At 41.9% G+C, this 22045-nt stretch overlaps 2 protein-coding genes across 7 annotated transcripts in view; one reads left to right on the top strand and one right to left on the bottom strand.

Moving 5' to 3' along the window:
* The window catches only part of ERICH1 (glutamate rich 1), a gene marked incomplete at its 5' end in the record, with an annotated part of 99549 nt that extends 77931 nt beyond the window's left edge, over positions 1-21618 (bottom strand). For all 6 annotated transcript variants that reach the window (XR_013928147.1, XR_013928148.1, XR_013928149.1 and 3 more), the window contains 2 exons: positions 4490-4684; positions 21471-21618. Coding sequence is in view for 3 of the 6 variants with exons in the window: in XM_080387748.1 (XP_080243874.1) it covers positions 4490-4684; positions 21471-21618 (343 nt within the window). The remainder of the gene's footprint in view (positions 1-4489; positions 4685-21470) is intronic.
* Positions 21619-21887: 269 nt separating this feature from the next.
* Positions 21888-22045, top strand: part of DLGAP2 (DLG associated protein 2) — a 501923-nt gene continuing 501765 nt past the window's right edge. The window contains exon 1 of the mRNA XM_080387773.1: positions 21888-21991. Coding sequence (XP_080243899.1) covers positions 21974-21991 — 18 coding nt within the window. The 5' untranslated portion in view covers positions 21888-21973. The remainder of the gene's footprint in view (positions 21992-22045) is intronic.

Below are 22045 nucleotides of genomic sequence, written 5' to 3'. Positions count from 1 at the left end.
TTATTGACAGTAAATTAATTTTTTCAGTAGATTTTTTAGGACTAAATTGATCACTTTCAGACTAGGAAGGAGTTCATATCCACACAATCCCCGTCATTTTCCATTGTTCATCTTAGACTACTGCTACTTAAATGATCAGTTGTTTCATAGTTATGCCCATAACCTTTGGTCTACAATAAAAAAGTTACTTAAAATAGTATATGGTAGTAAAATTAAAAAAAAAAACAATGCCTTTATATTTTTCCTTTTCCAAAGCCATACAGTTTATAGCTCTAAATCTTATAGCCTAAACATGCTACTTTCAGTGTCCAATGCCATAAAATCACAATATGTACATGACTATTCATGCAAGATCTCCTTAAATTTAAATGAAACTCTTCTTCTCTGGCTGTGGTTATCTGCTGGTTTCACAGATAGGAAAGAGAGAAAAATCAGTTACCCACGAGTTTATCACTGCAACCCTTTTTAAGTTGTTGTTTGTTTTTTATTTTAAAAGTACACATTTATAGAACATCAATTACAGAAGAACCTCTTCTGTACTACCATAGCATTTTCTTGCCTCTAACAAAAACAAGCTCAGTTAGCTTACTGATAATTTTAAGAACAGCCTCATTGCTTTGCTGTGAAAATCATAAATACAGAACTGTTCTTTTTGCTCCATGTTCCCTTTCCCCTGAGATATATTTCACCTCTATTAGGATTCTAGATCAAAAGCTTTTGTTTCATTAATCTGAAGAACACTGTATTGGGAACTAGGTACAAACAGATATATATCACAAAGCCAACTAAATTCTCCCCCTCACCTCCCACTTCAGTGGGAGTTTGGGCAGGCCCTAATTTATAAGGAATGGTATGGGTTCACTACAAATGAAGGCATCTTTAGCTTAAGAAATGACTCCATAGTCAAACTTATTTAGCATGTCTTCATCTTAGTGCCAATAAATAGCTCGTTACATATTTTGAAAGGACAATTAGTTCCCAATGCTACCAAATACCATTTTATAGAATAAACTTAATGCTTTATCAGCCTCTTGTACCTCATTATTGACCACGCAAAAGTAGTACTAGAAGTACTGATGTAAAAACAAAATGGGTATCAAACAAATGCAAGTGCAACAAGTTGAGATCTCCAGACAATCTTTTGTCACAGTAACAGGATGCACTACAGGACAACAGCTTTCAGAAGGTAATTCTACCACAGATACACATAAGAAAGCTCTGTAGCCAACCTGTTACTAGCCACACTTGTAACAGATTGGGTGAGGTGTGGTTTGTGGTTTTTTGTTTTTTTTAATTACCCCCCCCACCCCCCACCCTGGTAACACAGATTCCTAGACTACTCTGTTGGAAAGGACTTTTGGAGATCATTAACCCAAACCTCATTAAAATTTGACCCAATTAGATCAAGTTTTCTATTACACTGTTTAGTTTTCAGCTCCTCCAAGGATGGAGTTAGTAAAACTCTCTCTGGGCAGCCCATTCCCAGTGCTGGATCATCCCAAGGTAGAATTCCTTTACCCATCTAGTTGGAATTACTCTTGCCACAACTTCCTTGCTGCCCCTTCTCCTGTTGCTGAGCACCTCCAAAACAGCTTGGTCTTCTCTATATTTCTCCTCCTCATTTGTTAGTTGAAGTAATGAGATTTCCTCTTAATCTTCTTTTCTTATGCACCGAACAAACTCAATTCTCTCAGCATATATTGTCATCTGGCTCTCTGGCTATTACGGTGCTCTCCATCGGACTCATTCTCCTTTGTCACTACCTGTCTTTTACTAAGGAACTCACTGGTCGCAGCGTTTGCAGAATAGACTCACAAATGCTGCTCCAGTGTGTCTCACAAAAGAAATGATTGCTTTCTTCAAATTGCTGGCTACATTGCTAATACAGCACAATATGGCATCATCAGCTGCCTTTGTGGCAAGGATGCAATGCTGACTCATGTTCAGCTGGGCATCCAACAGAACCCCTATGTCCTTTTCTGTGGAGCTGCTCCCAGCCAGGTTACCCTCAGCCTGTATCATTGCTTATTCCGGGTCAGACACAGAAGTATGCACTCCAGTATTAATCCCCAAGGTACACCACTAGCACAAGGTCATCTATTGACCTTTGTACTGCGGATCACCATCTTCTGAGCCTGGCAGTCTACCTGACCACTCACTTGCCGAGTTGGTATCTCGCCCTCTTGGCTTTAAGAATACTATGGGAGACTTACGTCGGAGGCTTTGCTAAAAAAGTTAGAGAAAATGCACTGTGCCCTCCCTATCTACAAGCCAGTCGTGTCATCATAGAAGGCAACTGGGTTGCACAACCTGCCTTCAGTAAATCAAGATTTACTGTTCCCAATTCCCTTTTTGTCTTTCACATCCTTGGAAAAAGCTTCCAAAGGATTTACTCCATACACATGCTCACAGTTTTTCAGACATTCCTTTTTGCCCTGCTTGAAAACAGATATGTTTGCCTTTTCCAGACACCGAGGAACCTCCCAGTTGTGGTGACTTCTCAATGAGGATAGAAGCCAGCCTCACAATGACATCAGCCATCATCCCTGGATGCACACCCCTTTGTGCCACTGATATGCAATTCAGCAACTGGCTTAATGACTCCCTAGCTCTCACCATCTACTGCAGGTAATGCCTCACTCTCACAAACTACATCAGTACACTCAGGGGCCTGGGAGGCCCGAGGACAAATCTTACCACTAAAAATAGGTAAAAAAAGGCACAAAGTACCTCAGCATTTTCCTTGTCTTCCGTTACTAGACCCTTACCCATTGAGCTGTGGCCCCACATTTTCTTTAGCCTTCCAGTTGTTGCCCCCATCCTTCTTGTTCCTTCCCACACCACTCATGAATTCCAACGCTAGCTGAGCTTTGGCCTTCCTAACACCATACCAGCATACTCGGGCAGTATCTGTATTTCTTTTAGGTAGCTAATACAGAGAAGGTGAAAGCAGGTATTTCCTTTTTGTGTTTTAAGGGCCCAGAGCTCCCACTGAGGAGCTTAGCTGCCTGCACTTACAGGCATCTCTGATATCACACAGCTGTTGATTCAGATTGCTGTGAAGAAATGAAAGACCTATAAGAAGCCAACTCAGCAGGGACTCCCCTCACATCACCCAGGAGCTCCTTTTAAGCTGAGGCTTTTAAGCAGCTCCCAGTCTGAGCTAGACTGCTGCCATACCTGTGCCTGGGCACATAGCCCAATTGACACACACCCTGACTCACAGACCTTACATACTGGCTTGACCTCACATCTGCTGTGTCACTACCGTCACGCCTGGTGCCACTGGACTGTTGGCTGAACCTGGTTGCTGTTACCAGACATGCTCTCCTCTCCTTTATCACGTACTGTGGGGCTGCTGCCACAGTAATGATACAGCTCCTGTGCCTGCTTTGTCCCAGCTAGCCTTCCCTCACCTTCCCCTTGCTGCTCCCTGGCACATCTGAGCTCAGTCAGGCACCATGCCACACTTGTTTAGTTTTCTGCATGTCAAAATGAGCCATTCTTGTGCTTTGAGAAGGTTATTCTTGAAGATCAGCCAGCTCTCCAGAGCTCCTTTGGAATTCAGACCAGTCTTCCACTCAATCCTCCCAAGCAGATCCCTGAACAAGATCTGTTCTTCTGTAGTACACTGTTCCAATCCTACTAATTTTGCTCGCTTCTTCCAGGACTTTAGTTTCCTGCCTTGCACCACATCCACAATTGGTTGTTCTTTGCTTGTGAGTAACAGGTCTAGCTGAGCACCTCCCTGAGAAAGTTTTTTTATACTCTTGGGAAACATGCTTTATTTCAAGTCAGTTTAACAACCTCTTTCCGTTACAGCAAAATTTGCTTTCAGATGAACTACAACACAAGGCAATTCACACTTGTATACTTATGCACAGAGCCTTTCATCACAGCTACAATATCACATCACAATATCACAGCTACAATAATCTCCAATTCCATCTTTTTGGCACAGTATCCACATTTTACAATCCATTTGAAAAATAACTTTTACTTACCTGTCAAAAATATTCATGTGCCACTTTTGTTGCATAAACACACAAAATAATGCTCTTCAGCAGGGAACTAACATAGTGCCTGAACTGATATATGCCTTCTGTTGCAACATGAGGGCAGGAGGAAGTGCTGGATCACGTATTCCCACTATTCTTTTCATGCATCTCTTAACAGCTGTGCAAAGCTGCACCAGTGTAAGTCATTTTCTGACTGTTCAACAGACATCACACCCAAGACAGTTACAGTTTACACTGAAGTTTCATATTAGCTACTGCTAAATGCTATATTCATGCATAAACATCAAGACTCTTATTTCTTGGCTTTCACAGGATTTAATACCTTGAACACTTCAGGTCATAAGTACGATTAGCACTTGTATTCAAAATTTGTCTTTTGATGCAAACAGATGAGAAAAATACATACTATACTGTTTACAAGTAACTATATTTAAAAGCATATTATCAGAAAAAGGACTGTGCAGTCTCACCTTGAAATGATTCACAGGGTGTATCAGTTGATGTGCTAGCATCATGTGCTGATGAAGCCTGAACATTATCCAAATTACTTTCTTCGGATTTTGAGCCCAGATTTCCGAGAACCGCCTCCTCTTCTCTACTTGAAGTATTCACAAGAGAAGATGCAGTTTCACCATAGAGTCGTTTCAGTACTTTCCCTATGAATACTGTGGGGCAAGAAATTTTTTTTAAACAGAAAGAAATGCAGTGATTTAAAGGTATTTTACTACTTTAAAAATCTGACAACTAATTGATACAAGATAATTTCTCTCACATTTGATGCAAGTTTCTCTTTGTTAGCCCCTACCTCTCATAGGTAAAATGAAAAAGAATATATTAAAGTCACAATTAGGGTCAGAAAAGCAGCTTTAAAACCCCAGAGTTCACTAGCAAGGTTACATTTGAAGTCTTCTACTTGACTGCATTTTGGCAATAACAGTACATTTACAGATAAAACATACATTTTTTTAAAGTTTCTTTTAAAACAAGTATCTTCCCACACAAGCGTTACAAGGCTGCTCAAAATGCAGGTCTCTTCTGGCACAGGGGCACTGCAATTGAATCACTCATTAAAATCAGTAAGCTACAACTATTTAATCACATAAAAACCTAGAAGTAGACAGCAGCAGAAACACATGGTAACCCAATTATTTCTACAGAATTAGCAGTATTCTTATATGCCTCTTCCTCTTATGAGCCCCTTTCCGATGACACTAGCAATCTGCTACTAGTTACTCAAATGCAAGCATGATTTGATTAAAGAAAATATATGCAAATAATCTACTCATCAACAAAACTATCATCTTTATATGGAAGCATGCACAATTTGATCACTTAAAGCTATATATTATATCAAAATATAAAGTGATACTAAAAGCTTTTATCTGTTTCAGCCCCAGTTTCACTAATTCTACATGATCAAGCAGATATTGGAGGACAGGGCGGAAAGAAGGAAAAGAGAAATTTGGAAAAACACATCTAAACACTAATTTTAAATTTAATATACAGTGTATGGACACTATACAAGCAACCTGGTGCAGATTCTTAACAAAATAATTCTGCCAAGTCAAAAGGCCTTACACTGTTAAAAGAATGGCTCCTACTGCAGTGTAACAGACGAACATACTATCACCACATAACTTTCTTCAACAAATTACTTTCCTTCACAACTGAAAAAAAATCACCTTCATTGAGCTGGGAAATCCTTGAACCACCAGTCCTTGATAGATAATTTTTTCCTCTACATCTACCTCGGCAATGTGCTTCAATTATCAGGTAAATGACTAACTGAGGGAGAATGTTTTATTAGATGTTTTTGAGCTCTTACTTGTTTATGAAGTGATCACTTACTCTTTGCTTGTGTCCAATTTCTTGAATAATTGGTAGGCTTATGAAAGGCCTATGACAAGATGTAAGCCTGAAGAGGTACTTGTGCAGAAAGCTTTGCTTATGAAGCCCAGATTTTAGTTTTTCTATGCATATCCATCATTCAGTAATAAAAACATGTGACAAGCTGCCAGCAATGTCAAGTAGGCATGATACATTTTATAAATTGTGGGTTAAGACTACCGCTCCCAGAAGGAGAGCCATCAACAAGTGACCGTGTTTTCTTTTCGTAAGGTCCCCCTGCCAGGATATTCTGCAGCTAGGAAGACAAAATCCACAATCACTCCCCTTAAAGCAGAGCTAGAGAAAGCAGACAGAAATAAGCAGTGTAGTAAGACAAAGTTAAGTGCCTTTTGCAGATCTCTGACTCTAAAGCAAGTTATCCAAGAGGTTTATACTGGATCCTGTCCCCGAGTACTGCAACTAATCCTGCAGCATTTTAATGAACTCCAGTAGAGCCCTTACTAAATGTCATGGTTTAATGTCAGTGGGTGGCTAAGTCCCACACAACTGCTCACTCGCTGCCCCCCATGTGGGATGGGAAAGAGAATCAGAAAGGTAGAATTGAGACAATTTGTGGGTTGAGATAAAGACAGTTCAATAGCTAAAGCAGAAGCTACGCACACAAGCAAAGCAAAACAAAGAATTAATTCACCACTTCCCAGCGCCAGGCAGGTGTTCAGCCATCTCCAACGAAGTAGGGCTCCATCACACAGAAGGGGTACTTGGGAAAACTAACGCCATTTCACCAAACATCTCCCCCTTCCTCCTCCTTCCCCCAGCTTTTATTGCTGAGCATGACATCATATGGTATGGAATATCCCTTTGGTCAGTTGGGGTCAGCTGTCCTGGCTCTGTCTCCTCCCAAATATTCTTGTGCCCCTCCAGCCTACTTGCTGGTGGGGTGGGGGTGAGAAACAGAGAAGGCCTTGGCACTGTGCCAGCACTGCTCAGCCATAACCAAGACACTGGTGGGTTATCAACACTATTTTCACCACAAATCCAAAAAAAACCCAGCACTGCAGGAGCTGTTATGAAGAAAACTCACTCTAGCACAGCCAAAACCAGTACACAAGTGAACATTCAAGCACTTGTACTGAGGAAGTTGTTCTTCTAAAGCAATGATCATTGTGAAACTGATGAATCTATAAATGGAAATACATTTTATCCAAATCTGCTGAGAGCCAGCCTTCTCATAGATACAGTGAGTTTTATGTCCCCATCTTGAAATCTGATTTCTCTAGTCATCTGTTCAATTACCCCCACAAAACAATAACTTGACTCTTTTCTTTCCTGTTTAGAATATAGGGACCAAATTCATACACACATTACCACTGCTTCAGAAAACAATACGAGACCAGTTTTGATCAATAATTCCTTCTCATTTACATGGGGGCTCTCCCCATCTCTAATACCTGTGCTTGAGAAAGCAAGCTGAAACAATGCCTGTCTTCAGATGATGTGAATACTGAGGAAAGCATTCTTTCAGAAAAATCTCTCTCTCTTCAAAATAAATACCTAGATCAGTAGCATTGGCAGATTTTCTTCAGCAAAGTTGTGGATTAGCTGCCAACACCAAAGCAGCATCCAATCTTCCAGGCTGGAGTTTTCAGCAGATGCAGGAAGCAGCAGCTGGGTGCAGAATGGGGGAGTTCTTTGCTGCCCCCAGCGCTTTCACACTTGTTTCTAAACACTTGTGTCAGTGCACATCAGCAGTGCAACACTGTCTCTTAAGACTAGTAACTCCCAATAGCCACAACAGAAAGGAAATGAGCAGTGGGCACACCTAGGCATGACAAGGTCCCTGTTTGAAACTTAATGTATTTCAAGCCTTCTGAAGACAGCAGGAAGCAATGTATCACAGCAGTACACCTCCCTCGGGAGAATGAAGAAGGTGGTATCACTAGAGAGCATCTGAAAAGACTGACTGATCTAGTCTGAACTATTTGGAAACCTAAGTATATTCTAGCCTGAAGGAAAAAAAAAAAAAAACAACCAAAAAAAACCCCACAACAACCAACCACAAAACAAAACCTGCCTGCAGCCCGAAACTTTTCTGAACAAGTTTGTCCTGCGTATCAGTGAATAAGGAAATTAGGCTCTGAGGAATATCTATCCTGCCATACTCAGCAGCTTTACATGCTCCAAAGCAGCACTCTGCAGTTAAAAGTCTGAGCCGAGCTACCACAACATTTTTCAGATGACAGAGAATCCTCTTTCCTCAGGGTTTTATTGCTGCAATTATTTAAGAAAAGATATCCTGTGATATCCATGAGCATTGGCTTAACCACAGGAGGTTGGTCTTGCCTGATGCTACAGAGCAGTTTTTCTCCCCTATTCAAAACTCTCCTTAACTTGATGTTTTTGGCACTATGCAGGCCCAGAGATCAAATCATCTGGTAAGAATTGCTCAAATCCTTAAAAATAATGACCTGCTAACATGAGATTAGCAATAAAGAAAATTCAAGGAAAAATATCTACTACCAGAGATGTTTCCTATCAGATAGATGTAACCTATCAGAGCTCCAAAACACAGTAAGACTTGCTCTCACCTTACCTGTAGCACAGCCCAGTACATACAGTTATTTGTTGCTACTGTTTTCCAGTCAACTAACTGATATGAGGATCTGTACAGATTCATGCCATCTTTCAAGAGACCAATCTGGGAACGCTTTTTCACTTTTCACTGATGTTTCTAAACAAGCACATACATTTGGAGATGTGTTTTTAAAAACACCACAAGAAAAGATAAGGGAGACCACAGAAAGCTGAGATACTATTTGGAGTCAGAACCAACGAGAATTGCCACATTCACACACAGCATTAATGCACAAGGTACAAGGGAGTGAATTTAATACATTCTACTGGGTGTTTTTGAGTACATTCTTGAAAATTGTATTCACATATTACAAAACCTGGTGTTCCAGTCTGGAAGAGAAAGAATAGTCTGAGGGGAATTATCTCTGGAACTGAGCCCATAATTGAACAGGAAAGAGATGTGAGCAGCAAAAAGCAGCCAGCTATGAGGCAAAAAGGGGAAGCCTTGTCGCACAAACGTACCTCTCCGCTTAGAATAAAGCAGTGTCTGGGAACTAACAGACGAGAAACTGGAAGCGAGAGAGGGAAGCAGGTAAGCTAAGCAGTTTAGGGGCCAGGAATGGCAGTGATGTGGATGCAGCTGAAAGCAACATAGAATATTTATTAGCATTAAATCTTCATTGTTTTCAACTGTGCTTACTTCCTTACAAAATCTGGGCCAGCAAACACTAATCCAAGGAGTTTTGTAGGGCACAGACCAGGCAAGAATTAATAAGAGGAAGACTTCAGTTCACCCAGTCCACAGTAAGTCTTTAAAAACTACCACAGTAGCCTATTATGGCTCTATTTCTCTGGGGTATAATTGATAGCTCATTACTCCCAACCTACCAAAGACTAAGGATGCTTTCAGAGTTCTACAGGGAATGTATTCCGCAACATGAAGAAAAATGTCCCTATAGCTATAAATTATTGAAGGAACGCATAGCTCTGCACACCTGGTCACACAGTGGCAACTGGAGAAAGCTCTAAACCTAGGTTAGATGAATGAGTACAGCCCAGGGACCACCATATTTTGGAGTTCTGTGTTACCATGGCAGACTTCGTTGCCATTTTAGTTCCGAGTAGCATGTGGGAAGGTTTTCCCACTGCTCATATCTCCAATACCCAAACAGAAGCGCAAATAAAATTGTGAAGAAGTGCTTGCCATGCTTTGTGTGCTTTCACCTCCAGGAATCTGACAGGACTTTAATACTACAATGGGTAAATTATTTATGCCGTCAGATATAGTGTTGAAAACAAGACACCAAAAGTGAGCAAAGGTGAGAGATGCATTAGGCTTTTTATAATCATTAACTAAAGATGACGCTGAGTTCTGAATTTACCTGGATTTGCCAGATACCAGATTGTGTGTGAACACATGGCAGGGGTTGGTGGGCACGAGTTGTGTGTGCCACACCAGCTTTGTGGAATAGATTGAATACAGTTCAAGATTATATAAAGGAAATTCATGTTAGAACTAGGCATATGGTCAAAAGGAGGTACTGCACAGTAATAATATTAACTGAAATGCCTGGCCCAAATACTAAAGGTTTTAAGAAATTCTTCGCACTTTCGCTGTAGGGGAAGACCAGGCTACACTGAAACTGCCTTCACTAACAAGGTTATAAAGATTAAAGAGAGAAATACAACCTCACGGATTCTTTTGCCCTCAGGGGTGCAGGGCCACTCTGCACTTAAGAGGAACAAGCAAATGTTCCTCTTAAACATTAAAAAAAACCCCAACATTCTAAAGTGGAGATTACTAAAATGGAGGTGATCACAGATGAAAATCTGTGTGTTTTATCAATTATTAGAGAGACTCAGCCACTAGTACAGTGACAATGTGATCCAAGATCCTACTGGGCCAAGTATTTTTTAAATCCGAGACAGGAAAATGAACTACATTACTATATAAATCTAGAGAGATCTCGCCAAAAACCTTGTACAGCCTTAAATCCGCTGTGTACAAACCAGCTGAACTGAAACCTGAGCAGACACAGAGAAGAGTTTTTACAATAACCAACAAGACATTGAAGAACAAGGAGAGCTTTGGCTGTTTAGCATAAGCAAACAAATGCCAAATAAATTTTAAGCTAGTAATGAGAAGTGTTACGTGGCTCAAGGATAAGATTACATTAGACCAGGGGTCCTCAAACTACGGCCTGCGGGCTGGATACGGCCCCCCAGGGTCCTCAATCTGCCCCCCGGTATTTACAGACCCCCCCGCTGGGGTTGGGGGGGAAACCAAGCAGCCGCAGATGACTGCCTGCCACTTCATCCACGCGTCGGCCCCTGGTTAAAAAGTTTGAGGACCCCTGCATTAGACCATGCCACAAAAATATTAGAAACTAATGGTGAATAAGAATTGCCGATCTTAACGCACTGATGAGCATCTAGAAGTATTGCAACATTCTTCTAATAAACTAACAGAAGAAAATAAAACAATGTAGTTAAAGAAGCCTCTTACATTGAGCTCTAACTCCCATAAATACTACATGGCTGACTGCAACAGAAAGGAATAGAACTAACTGCACTGACGACTGCTTTTAATACTATATTCTTCACGGATCACTCCAGGGTTCCTTACATTTGGTTACTCATGTGTATGCAAACTAAGCCAGAGATCAGATATATGTGATCACACTGGATCCTTTTATTTGTTAAAAGGAAGCAGACAAAAGGTATCTTAGTTATTACAAAGATCACCAAGGAAAGAGTTTTCCCAACATAATGGTGGTAAATACTTTCCTTAACAAAATGGTGGATTATTAAAAAACCCCAGGTTCTTGATTCATTAAATGTATGATAGATTTAGACCACTGTATGATGCATTCAGACCAACAAGAGGTCTAAAACAGATCTCTGAAATTAAAGCTAGCAAAAAAGACACATCATCACGTGTCAAACAGTACCAGGTAAGTTGACTTCCACTACGTACACTAACGGTGTACAAGACAAGTTACTAGTTATATTCACTGCATAGCTGCTGCTTTTTTAAAGGGGTAAAACCCACATAACATTTTAGTTCAATAACCATGATCCTGAACTTTACTTACTACTTCAGCAGCACCTAAGGCACAGTCACATTTAAATGGCAATACATAAAAATGTATAACACAACTAATTTAGAGCATTAGGATGAGATTTTGCTCAGCTTCCTCACAGAAATCCCACTGACATCAAGTTTTCCACTTAAAGAAAAGGAAGCGTAATTTGGCTTATAGTAGTGGCAAATAACACAGTTTAAAAAGCCAAGAGTGGAAAAGCTACTGTACTTTCATTCAAAGTAAAACTATATTTAAACACATGAACCTTCCTCACAGCTTTATTAAAGAGTCTATGCCATATTACAGTGAAGTAACATATACAGTTATGTGGCTTCTGTGTACTTCCATAGCTTAAAAAAAATACTGTGGTCTTGTGTCTGAAATGTAGAGAGCTGTAAACACAGGATGAAGAAAGCAGTTGGTGTATTTCTGCAGTTAGAACAGTGTATTTCAGTTGGAAGGGGCCCACAATTATCATCTAGTCCAACTGTCTGGAAGTTTCCAGTAGAAAACTTCAATTCTAATAGACCTAGAGATGTAAAAAGGTTATATATTCTAGTCTTGTTTTACAAGTAGGTTTTCTGTTTAATTTCAAAAGTGAAACAAATTCACTTTCCAGCTGAAAACATGTAACACTATCAAAATGCCCAGCCTTTTATTGAAAGCACTGAATGTTCATCCTGTACAATGAGCTGAAGCAACACCACAAGATGTGTCTTTCCAGGAATTCCTCACTGATGAAAAGGAGCCGGTATTTTCAGAAGTGAGAACAAGCTGCAATAGGTACCAGGCTAGTTCCATGGCTTATTCTTGACAACTCACGTGTGGAGATAGTGAAGTACAAATACACCAGAAAACTGAAAAAGCACCAGGTCTCTACAGTTTGATGTAACAAAGCGAAGTATAACTCAAAGAAACAGAGTGCAGAACACGTGCTAGCTAGTGATTCAAATTGTAGAAAGATCCTGAGCGTTCACCACAACTTTGTGAGAATAGTAAAAAGCCTCCTTCAAATAAATGCACTGTTTGGCATCTATTAAACCAATACCACCTTAAGTTTCTTATGTACATAAACAAATTACTCACAGACACACACATGCCAACAGTGGAACAGCACTGCAGATTTATAATGATTCTCCTAGGGTTGACAGCATGACTTAAAACTCAGTTAAGACTGTAACAAAAGCACACTGAATAACTAAACAAATGAAGTTCTGAACAACATCAGAAATGTTCCTGTCCAGCTCAGTGTAGGAGGCAACAGTTTCCTCAAAAACATTTCTGTGGAGAATGCTTGCCATGTACTTTTGGCTACTTGCCATACATACTGTAAGTCTGTGAACATCATGTTTCTGAATTGGTTACCTTCTGCCTACTCAAATGCAACTCGGGCAGCAAGAATAAATGAAGTGGCATTAAGAGTGCTGAACACATTAGAACTCCGTGAAGCTTGCAAGTTGCCCTACTTGGTCTCTCTCTCCTACAAACATAAGTTTTCCAAAAAGAGAAGATTCAGGAATTTCTTATGAAACCATCCTATGTGTAAAATGTGTTAATATGCTATTTCTTCTAAAGCAGAAGATAGTACAGCAGAACAGAAGAGGACAGAAAGAGCAGACAGAATGATAATCCACATGCAGAACACATGGACAGGGCTTCATTAAAATGTTCAGTTCCCCTCTGTTAATGCATTATTACTCTGATACTCAAAAAGATTTAAATCCTTGAAGTCTCTTTTATGATGCAAGTATCCCATCGCCTATGAAAACCATGACAAGACAGTTACTTTACAGCATGGTCAAAAACCCCCATGGAACTGTTAAGGTTGGAAGGGACCTCTGGACATCATCTAGTCTAATCATAGTAGGATCAACTACAGCAGATTGCTTAGGGCCTTGCCTAGTTGAGTATAACAACTCTGCTGCCTGGATAATCTCCTCTTCCCTAATCATGGCTGGACAGTCAGCTCTCGACTGGAGATGGTCAAGGGGACCACTTGAAAAAGAGTAGCTCTTGGAGAAAAAAAAAAAAAAAGAGAGAGACCTAGATTTCATTAGGACCCAAAGCAACAGCATGTAAAGCATTTTAATTTTAAGAGACTGCTACATACAGAAAATGTTAGCTGGACTGCTATTCTTACCATCTAGCAGATGGAAGGAAGACTGCAAGATGGTAACTTCTGGCTAAGGGCTACTATCCATTCCCTTAAATAACTACCCACAGTTTACTTGCTCTTTAATCATACAGGACAGAGTTTCATGTTTTAGGTATTTCAGATTCTTTCTGAAGGAGTGGCTCAGCTGGCCAAACTGATGAACAAAGGTCTTAACTCTGTATTTACTTGGCCTAGTATACAGTGATTCTTGGATCATGGCTCTAAGTCTCAAAGACAAAGGTCTATATTTCAGACACTAGGAGCAAAAATCAGTTTGCAGTTAAGATGCCTAGCAGTAGACACATCAGCCACTCCTCCACAGACCTAGTGTATACAAGACACCGCTTCTGCCAACCAGCCACTGGGTACAAATGATAATGCAGAATACAAGCCCCCATTACAGTTAATGGAAATCAATACAGAGGACCTCTGAGGATAATTAATTTATTAATCATGACCCAAATTTCACAATACAAGAAGCGTGTATGTGCATGCACACACACGCATGTTCTAGCCCCAAGGGCAATGACTAGATATTTAAAAACTTAAAAAAAAAAATAATCTTTGCACAGAGATCTCTTAGCTGCACAGAAGATTCCCAGAGACTTGGGACACCAGTTCAGCAACTACCAACAGTCTAAAATCAAAGAGGAAAGGGAGGAATTAACTAGAACAAAACATTGCATGGCAGCTGAACAGGGTACCATTTTTCCACTCTGCCTCATTTTTGTATGACTTTCCCATTTCCAAAAATGTTCAAGCTGCCCAGATATATGAGAAAAAGAAGACGACTACTGGAGTGACATGCAATTGCATTCTGTATAGCCTGACAGTTCAGATAATCATAATGGTATATCTTACGTTTAAGAAGGGATGCTCTTGTTCCAGTCAGGAGCAGGAGCAGGAAAATGTAATTTTACTGCTACCAGCGAGGCCAGCCTTGCCAAGAGTGCCAACTTCCATTCTACCACAGACAGAGGCGATGCAAACCAAAGCAAAGCACTGTCATGGGAATAACAAAATTAACCTTCTCAAAGGGGAGCAGGGGGTGGGGAAGTGTTAAACATGCAGAATTCTAGCTGTGGTTGAAGTACAGTTTTAAGTCCATAGGAATGGGAAGATCCAATTTTACTGTATTTTGCTTTGTGTTCACAGTCTCCAAGTAGTCTTCATCCTGCAGGTGAAGCTATGGTAATAGACTTATGAGAGTAGCAAAAGGACAAAGCAGGATAAAAGTAACAACCGGAAAACTTGCTGCAGAAAATTCAGGCTGAAACTAACTATTACGTGAAAGAGGCACTTTTACACAAACACAGAAGCTAACATCTTACAAAATCTTCTGTTTGGTCAAAGAGGATGCCATTCTGCAGATCATCTACAACATCTTCAGTTTTCATACTTCAGACTTAAATGCATCTATCTATAAAATTTACAGTCCTTGTTTCCAAACAGCACTTCTATTCTCTGAAATTCTTTCTTGAGGAAGACACAAAATACTTCTTTGGCTTCAAATTTCAGGGTGGAATTCACTTGTACCTTAAGGCCAGAAAAAGCACTAGGTTATCTTGTCTGAATGACTGGAAGAAGTAATTTTACACACCTACCCACAGTGAGGCTAAACAACTTGTGTCTGAATATTTTTAAAATATTTTAAAATACTCTGGAGGTGCTTCAAGAAGTAGAGGAACTCAATAGTTCACACGGGTTTTTTCCAGTACTTTTTCACCTTTGACATACACACACACACACCCCCCCCCCAGCCATATTTGTTACATTTGAAAAGCTTGAGGTTTTTTTGGCCTTGGTCCTTCTGCCTCTCCTTACTCTATTAAGGAGTCCTATATTACACAGTAATTTGTTTCCCGTGAAGATCTCCCTACAGGTTAGAAATCTTGATTCTGAAGTCTTTTGGTTTGGAATGCACAGCCTCTCAGTCTCATATACCTTACTTTTAACTATCTGCCTTCGCAAAGAAAGCACTTTTTCGAAAAAAGGCTGTTTGCCCCATCTCCCCCGTGAGCTATTACCATCTGAGTCAGCGGGTATCAAGGAGTGTCGATTGCTTGGTTTTGTTTCTACTGGGACTACAGAAGTCCAGGATTAAGACTGAGTAGGAATACCATGAGAACTGATTATTTTTCAACTTGACTAGCTCCTTACACAATCCTTTAGTTCTACTAGCCTCATAAAACTTGAAAGCTTAAAGGGAAAAACTTGTACAGTTTTTGACAATGTCTACATGTAAGGTGGGAATGGTCCCTTTCCCAGTTTTAAAATTGATCTCATTAATATCCCATATAACATAGACAGTTTTACTCTTAACTGCTAAAGCTATTATTACATATTTAGTCAGAAAAAGGAGAACTTGTTTGTACTGTTTGGGAATCAAATAACAGAAGGATTTACTAGTATTCAAGGTCACATGACTTCTGTGCTTGAACTACCAGCTATCAGCCGTTTGCATCTCATTATGGTTGTTAACCAAAACGTCATGGGGAGCCGCGCAAGAAGCTCAGATGCTGCTGTTTTAAATCTAGTATGTAATACCAACTTTGCAATATCTAAGTTTGTCTCAAGACCTCTGACATTATTGTCACCGAAACAGCATCTATTAGTGTTCTACATGCCATGAGACATTAAAATCAGATGCTAATTGCCTAGATTTTACTCCTGTCTTATACTTTACTATAGTCCAGGAACCACATAGCGTGAAAAACTTCCAGTTTTGTACTCTAATACAGCAGTCCATAAAACATGGCTCCGTTACTCTTTTCACCTAGCACTAAGTTTTATAATATACGGTAGAACACTTTGTTATTCAAAACTCAGTAATATATTGTTCTCCTATCTTTGAGGCAACTTTTGAACAGCAGCAACTTAAGTATATAGCACATGTCAGGAACTGAAAAGAATACAGCGATTACATACCACACATTTATGTATTCACCTAAATTAATGAGTGACCCACAACGGAAGATTGTTTTACCAGACCAAGACTGGCCTGTGTGCATCCAGGCCAACACAGTTCATAGCAATTGCCAATACAAAAGAGTAAGTTATCCACTACAAAAAGTGGACATTTGCTCTGTCTTCTTAGCTTAGACGGAACTGATTCAGCTTCACAAAGCACCATCTGTGTCACACTGCAGTTTCACATCAGTAAGACTGGTATTACATCTGTCAGCAAATTCTGCATGACTGTGTAGTTCACTGAGAATCTGACTAATAGATCATGCCATCCTGTCTCAACAAAGGCTTTAGAGCTCTCTCAGTAGGCCACCTTAATTGCAGCCACACGCTCCTAGACATCTAATAAACTTGACGTGACACAGATGATAAGAAGCTGCATAACCACCATGATGAGAATATCAGGATTTTGTTCCAGCTGTTCATAAGAACCCTGTCTGCCTTGTAGGGAAGCCTTGTAAGATGTGTACTGCTACTGCAGTCCTGGGAAAACAGAGCATCTTATCCATTATTTCAATTTGTGCATGCTATCCATTTTTCTAAGCATCTTTCACAACACATTTCTCATACTGCACCATTACCTTGACCTTACCTAGCACAAACAGACCTCACTTTAACCATCTAAAGGTATCTCACCCACCCCTACTAAAGAAGCTCAATTTTGCTGATTATAATTATTATTAATAATTTTGGGTACTCCAAGTTGGGCCAACTGTAAGCCATACCTGTCAGAGACTCCCCTCTCTCTTCCGAAACAGATTTTTGGGTACAAAAGGTCAAAAAAAGCTGTGCACTTATAACATCACTGGTCATCAAGACCAGTCCCCTGCCAGCACAGGTGCGAACTTCATAAATTTCAAAAAGTTTAAATCTTACTTCAACCTAAAGAACTCTTACCTGGATGCAAACAGCGTATGGTTTGAAGTGAACATCAAATTATATCTCAGCTATATGGGCTAAAATTAAATGTTATCATAGATGCTGGGGGGTAACATGGAAAACAAACAAATGGTATTATAACGGCCTAAAGTACTGACATAAAAATAGCTGAAAACAGTAAAAAAAGTCATTCAGAGTTCAGACTACTGAAGAGGAAAAAATCTGGAAATTTAAGGAGACAGCTTGCTCCCTCTGCTTATATGAAACTAAAATGAAGCTCAATATACTAGTATTTACAAAACAAAACATGAAACTGGCAAGGGTAACATCACTTGAGCACAGGCAAAAGTTCAACAAGACTTTGCATCATTTAAGTTATATTTAAAAGCAATCTTCATAAGTTCATATTATATAAAATATAACTATAACCGAATGTCTACATAGTTTTCTTTACAGAGTAAATATATCGCCCCTTCCTGTGATTTGAATATTTGACTACAACATAATATCCAACAATTTCTGCAAGTGTCCTCACATACACACATAACAGAAATCAGTATTATACCAAATATCCCATCATTACAAAGTACTGGAATTTTCAACAAAGGAGAATTTTTCTTTTCTTTCTAGTCATAAAGGGAGTTTTAATTTAAGCCATTAGGCAACCCTTAATAGAAACACAAACTTCTAGAGAACAGTTTTCAATCTTTTGAACTAAAGACAACTGAAAACAGAAGAAACTACATATTGCATACTGGAAATAACTCTTGTGCTGGGTTTGGCTGGGATAAAGTTTATTTTCTTCATAGTAGTTAGTATGGGGCTATGGGTTTTTTGACTTGTGCTGAAAACAGTTATTAATACAGGGATGTTTCCATTATTGCCAAGAAGTACTTACACAGAGCTGAGGCCTTTTCTGCCTCTCACCCCATCCCACCAGCAAGCAGGCTGTGGGTGCACAAGCACTGGGAGGGGACACAGCTGGGACAGCGGACCCCAACCAGCCTAAGGGATATCCCAGACCATATGACATAGTCCTCAGCGTATGAAACTGGAGGAAGAAGAGGGAAGGAAGGGGGGGGACATTCAGAGTGATGGCATTTGTCTTCCCTAGTAACCATTAAGTATGACAGAGCCTTGCTTTCCTGGGGATGACTGAACACCTCCCTGGCGATGGGAAGTGGTGAATGAGTTCCTTGCTTTGTGTGTGCATGTGGGTTTTGCTTTAACTATTAAACTGTTTATTCATTTATTTATTTATCTCAACTCTTGAGTTTTCTCACTTTTACCCTTCCAGTTCTCTCCCCATCCCGCTGAGGGGGTGTAGGGCTTAGTTGCAAGCTGGGGTTTAAACCACAACACAATCTTAACTTTTTATGGATTGCTCTGAGATAGCCCATAGATACCAGAAATCTACTGATAACACACTCAAAACTAGTGTTGAGTGAAAGCCATAATGCACTAACTGTTTAAAAAGGTAAAATAACCCCAAACCAACACACCAAAGTGGCACACATCACCCTTCCCCCATCTTACTACTCTTAGCAAGTAACACAAGTACATAGATCTGCTTCTAAAAATATCCTAATATGTTAAAACAGAGCCCTATCTATCTCTTGTGGACTTGCAGTGAGATAGAATGTCTCACTGCAAAGTAGGTAAGAATTGCTCCAAAGCATAACTTATAAAAAGAAGCCAATGCAAACCTACTCCCCTCCCCTCCAAAAAACCAGCCACCCCCACAAAACACAGAACCCCCAAGATGCATATTAACTTCTCCATCCCTTCTTACTAGCAGTTAAGGTTGGTAATGTGTACTACACCTGCACCAGTATCTTAACTCTACCCTCCAGCAGCTGGAATGCCACTGCATAACCCCTTCCCACAGTGTCACCTTGGGGCTGCACACTTCAAAAATAATGACTACAGCCTTAGAGATGCAACTAATGATGTTTAACAACTACAAATTATGAAGGCTGTCACAGAGAGAATAATCATCCGGCCAGTAATACATATAATGACAGCTGCTAGTACCTCTAGCCCTGTTAGAAATCATTAGTACATGAGCAACTGAAAACCAAGAAGCTCCACAAAACTCGAAAAACTTTGTACTTTCTTAGTCACACCTGCCTCACCCTTTCCTGCAAAGTGAAGTGTATTTCACTTACCTGCACTTAGCTAAGAAAGATGGCTTACCATCTTTCAGCTATTAGGTTCTCTTCACTGACAACTAGACCCATCCTACAAACTACTGACGATCCCATTTATTCTATATTATGGTACAGCTCAGTACAAAACAGAAAGCTTCAGTGTTCACTGGTTAACACAGACAAAAGTCTCTCTTCAACCTACTCCTAAACAGGAGCAAAAACAACTGTAAAGAGAAGTATCTAAACTCCTCCCCCCCCCGCAGTCTGAGACATCTGTCTTTTTAAAAGCATATATAGTTTTACACAAGAGAAAGTAAACAGTTTCCATATATGCCATCGGCTGCAGAGGCTGATCAAATAAGGTTGTAAACTCTTCCAATTTTGTTACCTCATTCCGGGTGACCATGTGGCACCCTGTCATCCTTGTGTTCCTTGCTGTATTTTCTTCCCAAATTGAAGTCATCACTCATTAGAGTGGCTGAAGGAAACATGACTGATTTCTAACTTTACATAGTCAAGCCAGTTACTTAGCATGATCGTTTCAGCTTTCTCTTCCACCCTATTGAAACAAGTAGTTATTTGACCTTTGTTTTTAAACAATTTGAGGGCTTTGTAATTTGCTTCCCCCACTCAGCTATAGACTCCTATGTTTGTTTACCAATGAACGAACTTACTCTTCCCAACTCTCCTTCTCCCAGAGGACATCAATTTGTAATTCTCTGGTTTTCCTCAAAGTCAAACTAGAAGCAAAGCAGTTAATCCACCTGCCTTCTCCATTTCCTACAATAAGACTGCATCTAAAACTCAGAATACTACTCTCATTTTTATACTTCCTTCAAAACTATCACTAGTTGCAGCCAGCCAGCAATTAGCTTAAACATTAACCCTTGCTCTTCAGTCTCACTCACATTGTTATCCTCACAGGAAAGACTTAAGTCTCAGGACGCTGTAACTGTTTGCAACCTCAGGAGCCAGCCACAAATGACAACGGGAGGCGAGCATTCAGTTGCCTTATAGCTCAGCCCTACTCAACCTCCCTTAAGAACAAGGTACCACTTAAAGAACACCTGCATTTTTTATTATTGCATTCTTTCTGCACATAACCATGTCTTATAAAACACAAAAGCAAACCAAATGGATTGAAGTTATGCTTGGATAGGGGAAAGCTTTTTTTTCTTCTTTGCAAGCACAGTAGCATACTTATTTCAGAACTGTGCTAACTAGCTTTAAATAAAGTCAAGCTACGTGCTAACAACGGGTACACCCGTATGTGCGTACTGAGGTAAAAAAGACCGTTCACCTTAAAATAAGGTGTGATTAGATTTTCCCTTCCTCCCCACCCCCGGGCAGGCACACGCCGCAGCAGGAACGCTCCCCGGCGCCCCCGAGCCAGAAGGGCCCCGGCGGGGCGCTCCGGGCAGGGCCCCGGGCAGGAGACCACGCTGGGCCGCCCGGCCGTGCCCCTGCGCACCCACCGCCCCCGCCCTGCCCCGGCTTCCCCTCAGGGTCCCTCCCGCAGGGAGCCACGCCGCAAGGCGGCCCCCGGCCGCCCGCTTCCCCCGCTGCCGGGCTCCCCGATCCCGGCCTCCCGCCGCCACCCCCCGCCGAGGAGCGGGGCGCGCGTCCCGCGGCAGCACGGTACGGCCGGTCGGGAACGCGCCTCAGCCGAGGGCGGCCGCGCCCGGGGCCGTTAACAACCAGCCCCCCGTCTCGCTCTGTCCCAGCCTCACGGAGCAAGCCCGGCAGCACAGACGTCCCCAAATCGACGCCCCCTCACCCGGCGCGGCCTTACCTTCCCTCCTGCTCAGGGCCATGGCCCCAGGCGCACGGGCGACCCCCTCCGAGCAGCGTGGGCGGCCCCTCGCAGCCGGCAACACCGCGCTCGCCCTCCTTCCTGCTCGCCGCCGCGCCTGTCCGTCACGGGGCGGGACGCGCGCCATTGGCCGAGACGGTGGCAGGGGCGTGCCGGCGCCGCCGGCTGGGAGCCGCTTGGCCCCGCCCCGCCCGCACGCCGCGGTGCCCGCGGGCTCCGGCAGGGGGAGCGCGGCTGCGCAGAGCCGGCGGGCGCCCCAGCCGCGCGCGCGGGAGCGACGGCGGGAGTGCGCGCGGGAACGGGGGGGCGGCGCGCGGCGGGCGGCCCCGGCGGCGCGCGGGCGGCGGCGCCCCGGCGGGGTGAGTCGCGCCGGGGTGATGCTGGGCGCACGCCGCTGCTCCCGCTCCCGGCCGGGTGTCTCCTTCACCTGACCCGGCAGCCCCGCGCGCAGCCCGCACCTGCCGCGTTAATAATGCACTAGAATGTCAGCGCTGAAAAAGGTAGGTAGGGAGGGAGGGAGGGAGGGGAGCGGAGGGGACCGCCGTCGGGGCGGC

This window comes from Falco punctatus (genome assembly GCF_963210335.1).
Source record: "Falco punctatus genome assembly, chromosome: 5".
NCBI classification, from domain to species: Eukaryota; Metazoa; Chordata; class Aves; order Falconiformes; family Falconidae; genus Falco; species Falco punctatus.
The sequence above is the reverse complement of the archived record's forward strand: the minus strand, read 5'-3'. Positions and strand labels throughout refer to the sequence as shown.